The sequence below is a fragment of the Narcine bancroftii genome, chromosome 4 (genome assembly GCF_036971445.1).
Source record: "Narcine bancroftii isolate sNarBan1 chromosome 4, sNarBan1.hap1, whole genome shotgun sequence".
Taxonomy (NCBI): Eukaryota; Metazoa; Chordata; class Chondrichthyes; order Torpediniformes; family Narcinidae; genus Narcine; species Narcine bancroftii.
This window is the reverse complement of record NC_091472.1, coordinates 34,327,519-34,343,423: the sequence shown is the minus strand read 5'-3', so window position 1 is coordinate 34,343,423 and position 15,905 is coordinate 34,327,519. Positions and strand designations below refer to the sequence as shown.

At 41.3% G+C, this 15,905-nt stretch overlaps 1 protein-coding gene across 6 annotated transcripts in view; it reads right to left on the bottom strand.

Annotated features, from left to right (window-relative positions):
* fbxo11b (F-box protein 11b) overlaps positions 1–15,905 on the bottom strand; it is a 184,952-nt gene that overhangs the window by 89,261 nt on the left and 79,786 nt on the right. For all 6 annotated transcript variants that reach the window (XM_069931037.1, XM_069931040.1, XM_069931038.1 and 3 more), the window contains 2 exons: positions 13,248–13,329; positions 615–759 (listed from right to left, as the gene is read on the bottom strand). In XM_069931037.1, coding sequence (XP_069787138.1) covers positions 615–759; positions 13,248–13,329 — 227 coding nt within the window. The remainder of the gene's footprint in view (positions 1–614; positions 760–13,247; positions 13,330–15,905) is intronic.

Below are 15,905 nucleotides of genomic sequence, written 5' to 3'. Positions count from 1 at the left end.
CAAAAATCCATTCAAATCTTTTCGTAAAAGTGAACACAAATTTCTTTGTAAAAATTAATTTTCATAAAGGGAGTATTCGTAAAAAAGGGTATACCTGTATTTTGTCATAAAATTACAAACACAACTGGAGAAACAGAGAAACTGAGTTTATCCCTGTGACGATCAAGACACTCACCTTCACTATTTCCAAGAAATATAACTAGACCCCATTGTTACTTTCAACTCTAAGTCAACAAGGGTCAATGAAAAAATTCAAACATAGACCATTTTGTTCAATAAAAATGTTTTCTATTGCTGCTAAAAACAAATGAAAATCTATTTGAACTTTCAAGATGAAAACAATTTTAGGTAAGCATCTTAACGTTATTGATAAGTTAAGGTCAAAATAAATATTGCACATAGTTTTATTTTAAACAGTTAACTAACAATCGACTTGGTTCTAGTGTAACCTGATGAATTGTTCAAGAATAGTGACTATTAAAAGAAAGGCATGACCCTATTGTACAAAATTTATCTATCAAGTAAGCACAAGCTGAAATGTCTATATTAATAATACAGACTAAAATGACTAAAAAAACTTTCAGAGCTAGGCAGATACAGCAAGGCCTACTTACCACAAAATTGGATCATTAGCTAGTTCACTAAAGCGTTTACACACACAAGCAGCTCTACAAAGGTCCTGTTCAAGTAGGTATGAGAAGATCTTCATAACGACCTCATCTGGCAATTTTATTTGAAGATATTGTTCTGCTGGCGATGCTATTAAAGATGAAATGCATTATGGACACAACATTTTACCTCAAGAAAAATGTAATTTACATAGCTGAAGGCCCAATATGCAAGATATTCTATTTTTGAGTCATCCAGAAGCAATTGAGTTTATTAATACAGATTTTCTGCATTAACCCAAAGTTTCAAAAGAGTCACGGCTATGCCTATTAGAAACAGTCCCACAAACTGCACCTCCCTCCGCATACTAGACTGGATTTTGATTGACCAAAGGAACATCAAAATGTGCATTGTTCAAAACAGGTTATAGAAGAGTTAATGACTTGGAGTTGAACAATCAAACCAAAATTGTCAAATCAGCAACCCAGACTAATACATTAGCATTTAGATAGGGCCATTCAAAGTAACACATTGTTAACGCGAAGAAGAGATCAAGTAGTATCTATCAAAATGAACCCGCTTTATTCATAAACATTTCCCACGCAGCTAACAGTTGTCTGTCACTACAACTGTCAAAGCACAAGAAAGCATATTAAAGGAAATATGCCCCACGTTTCAACGAGAGGCACCAATAATGTCTCTCATTCACCACCAAGCTTAAATGTGACTTTTCCTAAGAACTCAATTAATTCCCGAGACATCAGATTAACATGTGTTAATTAAATCTTGAAACTCGTACATCAGACACGGATTTAAGACAAGTGTATTTGAGACAAGACCTCCGAGACAGAATTTCATCTGTTTGTAAGATGTGAAGTTTTAACTAGATTGACATCAATCATTTACATTTCTTAAGAGAAGACACAAGAAAATATTTCCTTGAATTAAACTCCAAGAAGAGTTGTAACTTTTCTCTTGTTGATAGCCAGACAAGCAATTTTAATTAAAGGAAAAGATAGTTGACCACTGAAACCCATGCATTGGATACAAGATATCATGTCTTGTTTGAGCTTGGAGAAAATCAGATACACTGAATGTTTGGTGTTCGCAAGGAATTGTCATATCATTGTTCAAATGAATTCAAAGAGACATGCATATTAACTTGAAACAGATATGTCAAAAATAATACAGGTACACGATCCTTTATCCGGAACCCTTGGGGGAGAGCGTGTTCCGAATTTCAGATTTTTCCAGATTTCGGAACGAAAGCACGACTGTAAACTAGACATTAAAACAGACCTCCTATTTGAATCCTCACAATCAGTGGGAAAACATTATTACAATTTATTTATAGAGTAATATACTGGTAATGAAAAATGAAATACCTGTAGTGGGATAATTTGAAATGAAAATACATGATCCATAAGTATACACATTACCGCAATATTTCGGTAGAGAGACGTGTAATTATTCACACTAATTTGAATAAAAAAAGAATACAAATACTATTGCAGTTTATTTAAATGCCATAGCCGTAAATTTGTTCAAACTAGACTAAATACGTAGCTGCAGTTAAGCTGTGGAAGAGGGTCGTTTGTCAGTGTCACTAATGCCTTAATCAGATTGCAGGCAGACTTCCAACAATGCGCCAAGAATGGGATTCTTAAGTGATGAAGTAGCACTATGAGAGGAGGCATTTTTACAGACATCTTCAAGAGTCATCGGTCTCATCAGCATAGGTTTTTGTCCAAGCAATGTCTCTTTAATTGAGTAAACTCCCATAATCTGTTGCTCACTGATAAATGCACGTTGTTTAAGGCCAGCTATTAACTGATCACAAAGTTTCACCATATCATCTATAGGAATTTTTTCACCTGTGTTCACTATGTCATCACCACTACTATCTTCATTCTTATCTGTATTTAACACCATTTCAGCAATTTCCCCATCACTCAAGGAATGCACAACAGGTGCATCATTGTCAATGCTTAGCATTTCTTCAATATCCGCTTCTTCTCGCTTACTTAGACTTCCATCCGATAGACTTTTAGCGTAAGTTAGGAGGTCTGATATCATCTTCTTCTCATTAGTGACACAAAATCCTTTGAACTCATCGTTGATAGGATCGTTTTCATCAAACATCGTTATTGGCCAAATTCTGTGCCAAGCATTTGTTATTGTTGATTTATCAACATTATTCCAAGCAGTAGCAACTGCATAAATGGCATCCTTAAGCGTGAACTCTTTTCAGGTAATCTTGCATTCTTACTCCTTTGTTAACTGCTTCAAGCACACAGTTCATAAAATGATTTTTATACTTGCTCTTCAGGGAGCATAAAATTCCTTGGTCACAAGGCTGTAAAATAGATGTCACATTGGGAGGCAAGTAAATGCCAAAAACATTATTTTTCACAAGAAGTTCGGCAGGGGGATGTGCAGAGCAGTTGTCCAGAAACAAAAGAATTTTACAGTTTTCTTTCAGTCCAGCTTGTCTACAATGAGCTCGTGCCGCTGGTACAAAGTGGTTATTGAACCAGTCAGAAAATATTTCTCAGGTTACCCATGCTTTCCTGTTTGCATAATAATGCACAGGTAAATTAAGTACATCTTTCAGACATCTCGGCTTTTTCCAATGACTGCCAACTTCACCTTATGTGTGCCTGCTGCATTGACACATCCAAGAATAGTTAACTTTTCCTTAGCATCCTTAAAACCTGTTGGTGCTGTGTCATCTGTCTTTGTTAAAGTTTTTCTTGGAATGTAGCGCCAGTACAAAGCTGTTTCATCAGCATTGTAAATTTGTTCAGGAGAAAGGTTTTCATCGGATACGATCTTGGCAAATTCGTCGATGTAATTTTCCGCAGCTTCATAATCTGCAGAAGCTTTTTCACCACAGATTTTCAGATGTTTTACATCATGACGCTTCTTAAATTTGTGCAGCCAACCTTCTGAATATTGACACTCTCCTTCAATGTTCAATTCTTTATGATACATTCTAGCTTGTTTCACTACCAACAAGCCGTTCAGCGGCATATGTTCCCTTCTTCGTTGTCAAATCCATTCTATCATCACACGGTCACTATCTTCATTTTTCGCCCTATCTAGTGTTTTCCTATTTTTCATAAGTTTGTGATCATCACTGTGACTTCAGTAACTTGTCTTTCTGTTTCTTTAAATCACACAGTGCTGACTCCAACACCATATTCTTCACTGAGCCTGTGTACAGACACGCCACGATCAAGTTTCTGTAGTAACTCCATTTTCTACGTTATTGATAATGAAAAATGTTTCCTTTTCTTTTTCTCACTGTTATCGATTGAGGTTTCTGCAATTCCTTTTGACATTTTTATATACAAAGTCACAAGAAACAACTCAAACACAGCAAATGGACATCTTCTCTCTACGATTGCTGAACCACAACTGACACTTGACGGTAAGTAGCGGGCTACCTTTCAAGCGTTGCCACATCATACCTGTGGGAGTCGGGTCACCAAACAAGTACTCCAAAAAAAAAGTCCGGTTTTATGGACTTTCCGGATTTTAGATGTCAAAGGATTGTGTACCTGTATAAATACTGTGCTGTTTCACTGTGATCTTTGAATGAGTTTTGATATTGACACGGGTGTCATGGTCGAACTGTCATTAATATCACTCATTCCTGCTAGCGTGATTTTGTATGCTCTATGGTTCTGTGTGTATTTTTCTGTTTTTGACAGGGTAGACAATCATAAATATTCCAATTTTTAAACAACTTTTAATTAAGGTTTATTTTCTATTTTTCTGAAGGTACGCCTTCGCCCATAAGTTGTACAGTTAATTGACAACCACAGTGCAGAAAGATTTACCACTTCTATCCAAAATCAAGAATCAGAGCTCCCAAATTCATTTTTATTGATTTTAAGGAAGAATTTAAGGCACCTCAAATCCTGAAGATATGTATATCTCCTCCTGGGAACACTCAGAGCTTTAACTTCTCATTTCATGTGGGGAAAAAAAAGGAAAATTGAGCTTTGGGCTCATTTTTAAACCACAATTCTAGAGGACTGTCAGTAATTTTGAAAAGTTCAAAATCAATAAAGCTGCATAAAAAAATTGGTAAAGACAAAACAAACAATAAAGTTCAATAACAATTTTCATAAATTGTTGAATAGTACTTCACAATTATGGACTCGAGTGAGAAAAAAAATCACAAGATAAAGTAATAGTTTTTTTTCGCAGGGTAGGGAAGCGAAAATTATATGGCAGATTGAGGATGAGAGGGGAATGATACAGAAGAACCCAATGGGGTACCTTGTTTCACTCAGAGGGTGGCAGGTATATGGAATGAGTTGGCAGAATAAGTGGTACAGAGGGACAATTGTAATGTTCAAAAGATATTTAGTCAGGTACATGTAAAGGAAAGTTTTAGAGGGATGTGGGACAAGTGCAAGCAAATGGCACAAGCTTGATTAGCATGGCCATATAGACAAAGTTGCAGGAAATAAAAAGAGTGAGGAATTGAGATTAATCTGTTGGAACACTGCATGGACCCGAAGGATTAGGAGAGATAAATACAAGAGGACATGGCTTTAGCGTGAAAGGTTTAGGGGGAGTATTGGGGGAACTTCTTCACTCAGAGAGTGGAGGGAGTGTGGAACGAGCTGCCATCTGACATGGTAAATGAGGGCTCGTACTTAAGATTTAAGAATAAATTATATAGAGAAATGGATGGAAGAGTTCGGGAGAGTTATGGACGGTGCAGATAAATGGGACTAGCGGAATAATATTTTGGGACAGGATAGAAGGGCTGAAGGGCCAGTTTACTGTGCTGTAGGGTTTCATGGTTCTAATAGCAATAACATTGCAATACCATGGGCCAATCCATACCATAAGATCATCTACTTTCCAATATAATCTTTAGATTGAAACAAATACACCCGAGAACATTTCTATTGCGCACAAACCTTTGATTTCTATTGCGCACAAACCTTTGATTTCTATTTATACATTGCAGTCCTCACGTCTTCTTTATCCTCCTCCACCTCACTATCTGCTCTAACACTCTGGTTCCCATCCCCCTGCAAATCTAGTTTAAATCCCTCAGAGCAGCACTAACAAACCAAGGATGTTTGTCCCCCTTCTGTTCAGGTGCAAACCATCTCATCGGAACAGATCCCACCTTCCCTGGAACAGAGTCCAATTGTCCAGAAACATGAAACCCTCCCTCTAGCACCATCTCATTAGCCACATATTTAGCTGCATTAACTTCCTATTTCTAGCCTCACTAGCACGGGTAGCGGTCCTGAGATCGCAACCCTGGAGGTCCTGTCCTTCAACTTTGTACCTAATCCCCTAAACTCCTTTTGCAGGGCCTCTTCACCCTTCCTTCCCTCACCTTTGGTCCCTACATGGACCACGATATCTGGCTGCTCACTCTCCCTTCTGAGAATACAGAAAACTCACTTAAATCATGATGAATGGCTGGGTTCTGTTCCCGTGAAGTGTTTGAGACTGATGGGTAATTTAATGAAGGTATATGAGGGATACAGATAAAAGGTAAATAGTCATAGTCTTTCCCAGGAGAGGGGGAGAGAGAACACAAAACTAAGAAGGCACGTGTTTAAAATGAGGGGAAAGATTTAAAGGAATATGTGGGGCTGTAGCATCCGCGCGATGCAAGCGTGAAGAACTAGAAGCATATCAAAGCCTTAAAGTTGAGATGGGTTTATAGCACTGGCGTCGTGCTTAAATGGGCCCCAGTGCTGTCATCAGGGCCCCATGCCATTGGAGTTCCAGCCTGGGATTGGCCGTTGTTTCCACCACAGTTCCCCATATTCCCATGGTGTGGGAGATCACCTGGGACGACAGCCAGTGTCATCCCCAGATCTGCGTGGTCGCCACATTCGTCAGCCATTTTGTGGGCTGGTCTGCTTCTCTGTGCGCTGGCTGCTACACGATCACGCCCCCCCCCCTCCCCAAAGAACCGGCGATTGGGCCATTGTCTGTTGACTTGGGCAGTATGCCCCTCTGCCGCGGGGGAGGAGTGGAGACTGGCTCATTACAGTCCAGATATGACAGTTTCAGGCAGTCAACAGTAAAAGTCTTCTCCTTATCGCTGATGTCGAGGTCGATGGTGGAGCCATTGTCGCTGATGACCCTTTAGGGAACTTCAAAAGGACATTGTAGGGGCGGCTGGGGTGTGCCCCTTCGCACAAATACGCATTGATGCCTTTATGTTCCTGGGGATGTTATGTTTGGGCTGGCTGTGTTGTGGGGTTGCTGTGGGACCATGGACCTCAGTTTTCACCCCAAGTTCTCAAGGGTTGCCACGGGATCTTCCGGGCATTTATCAGGGGTCAGGAACTCCCCTGGAATCATTAAGAGTGCGCCGCTGCCGAGGCATTAAAGTCCTCCTTTGGTGCGGTACGAATCCCCAGCAGGACCCAAGGTAGTTTGTCCACCCAGTTGGGACCCTTGAGCCGGGGCATCAAAGCTGCCTTGAGGTGCCAGTGAAACCACTCCACCAATCCATTGGCCTGAGGGTGACACACCGTGGTGTGGTGGAGCTGTGTCCCCAAGAAGTTAGCCAGAGCCCAGATGTAAAATTGGTGCCCCCGTCTAAGGTTAGGTGCTCTAGGACCCTGAATCTGGATACCCATGTGTCCGTAAGTGTCCTGGCACAGGTTCTTGTGGTGTTATCAGCCAGCGGGACCACCTCAGGCTACAACATGGAGCGATCAACCATGGTCACAGGAAACTAGTAACGGCCCCACTATGTCAATATGTACATGGCTGAACCTGCCTCGCGTTGTTTCAAAGGTCTGTGAGAGCACCCTCGTGTGAATCTGTGCTTTGGAGGACTAGCAGTTCATGCAAGTTTTGGCCCACTGGCTGACCTGCTTACAGAGGCTGTGCCAGACAAACCTGCTAGCTACCATCTTGACCATAGCTCAGACGGCAGGGTGCACCAGATTGTGGATGGGATGAAAACCTGGCTGGAACGATAGGGCAAGGGGTGCCAGTAGAGACGTTGCACAGCAGTGTCAGGCTACCTGGGTGATGAGGATGTCTTCCACCGAGATTGAAGCCGGCTGTCCTATACGTGGGGTTCTCAGGATCCTGCTGCTGCGCTTCAGCCTGGGACAGGCTGTAGACCGACTCAATCGCAGGGTGTTACTGAGCGTCGGCTACCATGTTGTTTTTTCCCGCGTTGTGCTATGTGTCCATGGTAAATTCAGACACAAAGGACAAGTATCTCTTGGTGGGCCGACCACGCGTTCAATACTTTATGGAAGGCAACGGTCAACAGCTTGTGATTTGTGAAGACCTTGAATTACTGATTTTCCAAAAGTAACGAAAGTGTCTTACCACCAAGTACAGGGCCAATAGTTCTTGGTCGACAGCGCTGTATTTGAGCTCTGGGGGGCGGAGGTACCTGCTGAAAAAGGCCAGGGGTTGCCACTGCCCTTCAATGAGCTGTTCCAGTATGCTTCCTACCGTTGAGCTGGACGCATTAACAGTCAGGATGGTAGGTGCCTCCAGTCTGAAGTGGACCAGGAGGGTGGCATTGGCCGGCGCATCTTTGGCATTCTGGAATTCCCTCGAAGACCCATCGTCCCAGGTAATGTTCTTTCACTTGCCTGTCATCAACGCAAAGAGAGGGCACATATGCGTGCCGCTGCCAGTATGAAACTGTAGTAAAAGTTTATTTATAGTGGCAAATTCCTGCAGCCCTTTTACTGTGTGTGGCTTGGAGAAGTGCCTTTTTGGGAATGGATGTAGTCCTGTGTCTGTTTATTCTGTGCCCCAGAAAGTCAAGAGTGTCCAGACCAAATTGGCACATCATGGAGTTAATCGCCAGCGGAACTCACTCAAGCAGGTGCACAGTTGGCTCAGGTGGGCGGCGTCATCTTTGCAGCTACAACTAACGATGAGGATATCATCCAAATATATGAATGGAATTGGGAGATCGCAGCCCATTGCATCTATCAGCTGCTGGAAAGTTTGTGCTGCATTATTTAGATCGAAGGGTACGCGAAGGAATTCAAACAAACCAAAGGGAGTTATAGTTGCAGACTTGGGGATGCCCTGGGGGTGAACTGGGATTTGGTGATACCCTCGGATGAGGTCCACCTGGTTGGCAGCAAGATCTTGGATGTGGGGCACGGGATATCTGTTGGGGATGGTGGTCTCGTTTAGGGAGCGGTAGCTGCCACATAGCCTCCATCCATCCATCAGCTGTTTTTGGCATCATGAGAAGGGGGGTAAGGCCCAGGGACTGTCGGAGTGCCGCACAATCCCTAGTTCCTCCATTTTCTTAAACTCCTCCTTCGCAAGGCTGAAGTTTTTGAGAGGGAGCCAGCGTACCCTGGCATGAGCGGGGGGCCCTCATTCAAAATGTGGTGCTTTACTCTGTGCTTTGGCTTGGCCGCAGAGAACTGAGGTGCCACTATCGAGGAGAACTCCACCAGGAAGCAGGCAAATTTTTTGTCTGAAAGCATTAGAGTTCAAGGTGGGGGCAGATAGCTTGGTTTCCCCCAGAAGCAGAGTCTAAGAAGTTCTGGCGCGCACCAAGCTCTGTCCTTTGAGGTCGACAAGCAGGCAGTGGCCCTGAAGGAAGTCGGCCCCCAGGAGCGGTTACACCACTGCTGCAAGGGTGAAAGTCCACGTCAAGTGGCTGCTGCCGAACCAAAGAGGAATGGTGCGGGTACTAAAAGTCCAAATAGAGAAGCCATTGGCTCTCCTCAGTGCTGGGCCCTGCTTGTCGTTATGGGTGTCAAGGCCTGAGGTGGGGGGTGGGGGGGGTAGGACACTTATCTTGGCGCCAGTGTTGACCAGGAAATGTCTGATCAACAAGGAGTCACAAACATAGAGGAGGCTATCACGTGGGCCAACCGCCGCAGCCACCAACAACAGTTGGCCAGGACATTTCCCGGAAAGCCGCAGGATGGGCGGCATTGACTGGCCTCTGCACCCTATTGCTGATGACAGTAGCAGAATTGTCCTGGGGTGTTCACTTGCCTCTCTGCCTGGACCGCAACTCTCTGAGGGTCACTGAAGTCCTCGCCCTTGAGCAAGAGTTCGATATCTTCGGGCAGCTGCTCAAGAAAGATCTGCTCAAAGAGCATGCAAGGTTTGTGGCCCTCGGTTAAAGCGAGCATCTCGCTCATTAGGACGGATGGGGCCCTGTCCCCCAATCCCCCCCATAAGCAACAATCGAACGGTGCGCTCGAGAGAGGAGAGCTTGAAAGTGCGGGTTAAAAGCTCTGTGAGGACCACTTATTTGCCTTGCTCCAGAGGCTACTGTAGGAAGTCTATGACCCTTGCCGCTGTGTCTTGATCGAGAACACTCACGACGTAGAAGTAGCAGGTGTCTTCGGTAGCGATGTGTCGAACCTGGAACTGAGCCTCAGCCTGTTCGAACCACACCCAAAGCATTGGGAGCCTGAGTGAGATCGCGTGGATAGTCACTGACTCCACTTGATCCGTCATCTTCGAGTCCAACTGCCGGTTGGACATGTTGGAGTCACCAATGTAGTGTTTGTGCTATACGAGCATGGAGAAGAATGACACAGACACCAAAGCCTTGAAGCCGAGACTGATTTATTGCACTGGCCATTGGGGCCCCACATCATCGGAGTGCCGGCCTGGGATCAGCTGGTGTTCCCACCACAGTTTTCCATCTTGTTGTCCTGTGGGAGGTCACCTGGGAAGACAGCCTTTGTCAACCCCAGGTCCTCGTGTCCGTCGGCTATTTTGTGGGCCAGTCCACATCTCCGTGCGTGGGCCGCTACAGGGCAAACTTTTCACAAAAAACATCAAGTTTGTGGAACAAGAGGAAGTGATAGATGTGGGTACAATTACAATATTTAAAATACATGTACTCAGGATAGAAAAGGATCAGAGTAAAACAAGCCAAATGGGAGGCAAATGGGACCAGTCTCGGTGGACAACTTGACCACCAAGGAGCCTGTTTCTGTGATGAAAGACTATGAAAATTGAGAGGAGAAATTTCTATAGGATTCTCAGAAATTAACACCAAGCAGACTAAAAGGGTGTGAAATCAATCTGCTAATTAATATGTTTAATGAAACATTATCACAGGCAGCATGCTTAGTTTAGCGGTTAGTACACCAGTACTACTGTACCAGTGACAAGTTTAAATCTGAATTGACTGCATAGGTTTCCTCCAGGTGCTCTGGGTTTTCCAATTTTCCAAAGACATATGGGCTTTACAAGTTAATTGGTCATGTAGGTGTATTTGGGCAGCGTGGGCTCATGGGCCAAAAGGGCCTGTTAAATTAAGAAACCAAGATACAGATTATAAAAGTGAATAGGTTATCACTGATTAGGATAAATATGGGTCAAGCTAACATCAATTATCCAGAATAAACAATTAATAATTATCCAAGTATAGATAACAAAAAGGCTTTTGGGAGTTCATTTTGTAGTAGTGAGTAGTATTCCTTGGAAGTTAAGAAATGAAGAACTATAGAAATGCAAAGGTTAGTGAGCATATAATTAGACATGTTTATATCAAAATACAGTACAACTCCAATTATCCAAAATCCTGTTATCTGAAATTTTTGGACACGGAAGTGACATCTGTTCAGCTCAGAAAATTTTTTCAGATAATTGAGTATTTTAGAAAAATCAGAAATCCTCATTTATCTGAAAAATTTTGAAGCTGAAATGACATCATTTCGCATCCTAAATATTTTGGACAAATTAGTATATCTGAAACAATCAGAAAATCTTAGTTATCCAAAATTTTTCTGGAGCCGAACTGACATCACAGGTTGAAAATTTTTTGGAATTTTGGAAAAATCTCCGAGTAGAATTTTGAGTTTTTGGTGTTGGATTTATCTTATTTTGTTCAGGTTGTTTTTTGATGAGAATTAAACATTATTTCATGCTTTAAAATCTTTCCCTTGTTGTTTAAACACCATTACAAGTGATTTGTTGTTGCAACTGGGCTGTTTCTAAAAAATAACCAGTTATCTGAAAACAGCCCAATCCTGACCATTTTGGATAATCTGACTTGTACTGTAAATAGTGCAAACAAAACAATAGTGCATTTCTAGAGCAAATAAATGTAAAAAAGGTAGGATTTAACTGAGCAAAGAATATTGGTTAAAGACACAGAAGAAACAAAAAATGAGACAAAGATTTACAAGGATAAAATATTCAAATACAAATAACGAGCAGGCTCAATATCTATGTTCTGAAGAGCAAGATCAAAAATGATTTTGTGGATGCTGTTTTGCGGTGCTAAGTGAAGAGTCGCAGTCTAGTTCAAATGGAAAAAACAGTTTACTGTTGGACCTGCACACATTTTTAAAATCCCGGGCTCCCAGCCACCCCCACGCCATGCATAGCCAAAGGTGATGTCATCGCACGGCCCGAGACTTGCTGAGCTGGTTCAATTTCCTGGTAGGCGAGCTGCCACAATCTTGTATGGTAAAGGTATTTCTATTGTTTATTGATCCAAAGTAAACACAAATATAGGATCGTAAACATGAAAATAATTCAAAATGTATTTGTTTACATATTGTAACATATGGATCTAAAGAGGGAAAGGATAAATTGGAGGAGGCCTATGGAACATACAAATGTTCATCACGGATATAGTACAGTTAATTTAAGAGAATTGCTTTTGAAATTCAAGCTAAAGATTTAAAAAAGGAGATCTGAAATAACTATCAAGAAACAGCAACTTACGCAAAGAAAATTATATAGACCAATTACTCTTCTACCCTGCAATGTTTGGGAATTATAAAATAATTATAGAAACTGAACAAAGCCTTATTTTAATCTATATTGTACATGTACAATATAAAATCCAAAAAAACAATTTGCACAAATACACTTTCTACAACATTCATTGAATTTTTCTGACAGGATCTATAATAGTCCAAGAGTCAATAAACTAGCATACACTAACTGACCTGCTGTGTTTCTCCAGCAGTTTGTCTTTTTGGTTTATATTATAGCATCTGTAGTCTATAGTTTTGGACTTATCAAATGACTAAAAATTTGATTAACTGTATCCTTCCTTATCAACCAGCTTTGGAAAACTAATTCATGGGCCAGATAATTTCATGGCACTTTAAAATTTCCACTCATCTCTGCCAGACTGATCAATATAACAATTTTTTGAACCAATCTATATTTCCTCATCTTTATTTTTTATGGTCATACACGAGTCAAGATTTTAAAGAAGGGGTGCAAGGAAGTGAGGTGCAGAGCAACATCATAGCTAAATCATTTACTTCACGATGCAGCAGTGGCCAATTTTGGCTCCAGGGTCCAAGATCAATTGCCATTTAACCATTTTTTCACTAACTATGTTTAATGCCCATCAATCATACCAATTAATCAAATTGGGTTTACAATCTGCACAACCTGAACTACTGTATATCACATGTTTATCTTCCAATGGTTGATTATGCCTTTTCCCCTTCTGCCACTATCCTCCCTTAACTGATAGTTACAAAGCAAAAAATGTGAAATCATGGCATAACAATTTTTGTCATTTTAAAGTTCATTCCAAGAAAAAAAGAATAGCATGCATCATGAAGAAATAAAGGAAAAACATTTTTGAACAATGCTGCCACATTAATAAGTAGATATTTCTGCTATTTCAGTGAATTTCTTACCTGCAAGATCCTGCAACTTTCCTGATACCCTCGCACGCTTTGCTCTATGACCAAAATTATCGGAGGTTGAAGTGGAAGCACCCTAGGAGTCATGAAAAAATGCACACAAAGTAATGTTTTGAATTCTAAAGGTTACTTCTGCAATAATTTTTAAATTTTTTTAAAAAATAAACAAGTTTTGTTCAAAAGTATTTTTAAAAATAAATGTATAAATAAAATAAATAAATCCAGAATATAGTATCACTGCATAGGTAAACATTTCCAAAGTTTCCATACCTTAATTTTTAGTTAGAGGAGCAAATATACATACAACAATGAGCTCCTTTTTTAAACTTTCAACTTTTCTGTAATGTTAGAGTTTACAAGTTCAATCAGTTTATCATCTGATTGCTCAAGAACAACCTGTCAAAAGTGTTGTCCAGTCCTGGGTGTAAAACACTGACAATATACATATAGACATAACACACAGACAAATGATACATATGCATGGTATTTATATATAAATTTTAAAATAAATAAATATTATTGTTAAATAAATAGTAGAGTCACAGAGGATTTGTATGAGCAAGTTAATCAGTTGTTCAGAAGTATCACTGCCCTTGGTTGGTAAAGAAAGAATGAAGAGACCAACTCTACTTTGTGTAAAATCAACTGCTAATCCTTGTGATGGCTTGTAAAAGGGCACAGTCACACAACTGGCCCTTCGGTCCAACTTGTTCATGCTAACCAAGTTGGCATTTTGCATTTGGTCCATATACTTCAAAATCCTTCTTATGGCATCAGCAAATGGAGCAATATGGTTTGCATTTAATTGAGATTTATTCTAAGACAGTAGTGCATGAGGTCGACATAACTTCAATGTCCGTGCACAACCCAGTATTAACGAAAAAGAGCACAATGCCTCCTCTCCCTTTTCCAGAATCCGAGTTCCAATCCAGTCTATGGATGGTAAAGCTATCTGGTCGGATAGTGGTGCCCAGTGTGTTCTCTGTTAGCCAGGAAACAAAATCAAGTGATGTCGAAGTATATCAGTTCCTGTCTGAACGGTGACATGGATCCATCCCAGTTCGTCTATTGTAGAAATAGGTCTATGGTGGATGCCATCTTACTGGCTCCACACAAAGCTCTGGAACACCTTGTCAACAAAGATGCATACATCAGGATGCTCTTTATCGATTATAGTTTGGCATTTAACACCATCATCCCCTCAAAAACTGATCAGCAAACTTCAAGATCTGGGACTCAACACCCCACTGTGTAATTGGATCATAGATTTCCTTACTTCCAGACCATAATCAGTGAGGACTGGTAAGAATATCCTCTCCTCAATCACCATCAGTACCAGAGCACCACAGGGCTGCGTTCATTGCCCTCTGCTCTACTCACTTACAACTGTTTAGCTTGGTACAACAATAACACCATCTACAAATTTGCTGACAATACCAAGGTAGTGGATTATATAAAGGAAGGGGATGTGTCAGCAAACAGGATGGAGATTGAAAACTTGGCTGAATGGTGCAACGAGAACAACCTTGCACTCAATGTCACCAAAACTAAGGAGCTGATTGTTGACTTCAGGAAAGAAAAGCCAGAGGTATAAAATCCAGTGATCATTGGGAAATCAGAGGTGAAGAGGGTGAGAAAATTTAGGTTCTGGGAGTCATTATCTCGGAAAAACTTTCCTGGACCCAACGCACCAATGGCATCGTGAAGAAAGCACGTCAGCGTCTCCATTTCCTCAGGAGTTTGCTGAGGTTTGGTGACACCAGAAACCCTGGCAAATTTCTACAGAGGTGAGTTGTAAGTGTGGTGATCGACTGCATCATGGTCTGGTATGGGAACATCAATACCCCGAGTGTAAAGCTCTCCAAAAGGTAGTGGACACAGCTCAGGACATCACAGGCAAAACCCTCCCCACTATTGAGTACATCTACAGGGAACACTACAATCATCAAAGACCCACACAACTCAGCACATGCTCTGTTCTCGCTGCTGCTATCAGAAGAGGTCTAGGTGCCTCAAGACTCACACCACCAGGTTCAGGAACAGCTGCTACCCCTCCATCATCAGAATCCTCAATGACAAACTCAATCAGAGATTCATTTAAGGACTCTTGTGCACTTTATTGCTTTTCTTTGTCCTGTATTGCACTGTTTGTTTACATTTGTTATCTGTTTACAGTTCATTTTTTACACTACCAATTAGTGGTCATTCTGCCTCGCCCGCAGGAAAAAGTTATCTCAGGATTGTATGTGATGACATGTATGTATTCTGAGAATACATACATGAAATCAATTATCATCCTTTTTTTTATTTACTTTTCCATTTTTATAAAGATTAAGAATGAAAAGCTGCATTTGGATAGAACCAAGGTGCTTCAGAAGTGTTTTCAAACAAAATATGATGAAGGTAGAAGAACGGTGGATAATTCCAAATAGCTTTGTCGACTCATCTTAAAGAGGAAAGAGAGGCAGAGGGCTTCAGTGAAGGACTTCCAGAGCTGTGGCTTTGCCATTTGCAAGCGAAGCAACCACTAGGCACTGCTTCCAACATATAATCCTCCACTATTTGCGTCACCTACTACATGATCCCACCACCAGACACATCTTTCCTGCTCCTCCCTTATCTGCCTTCAGCAGGGACCGCTCCCTTCATGAC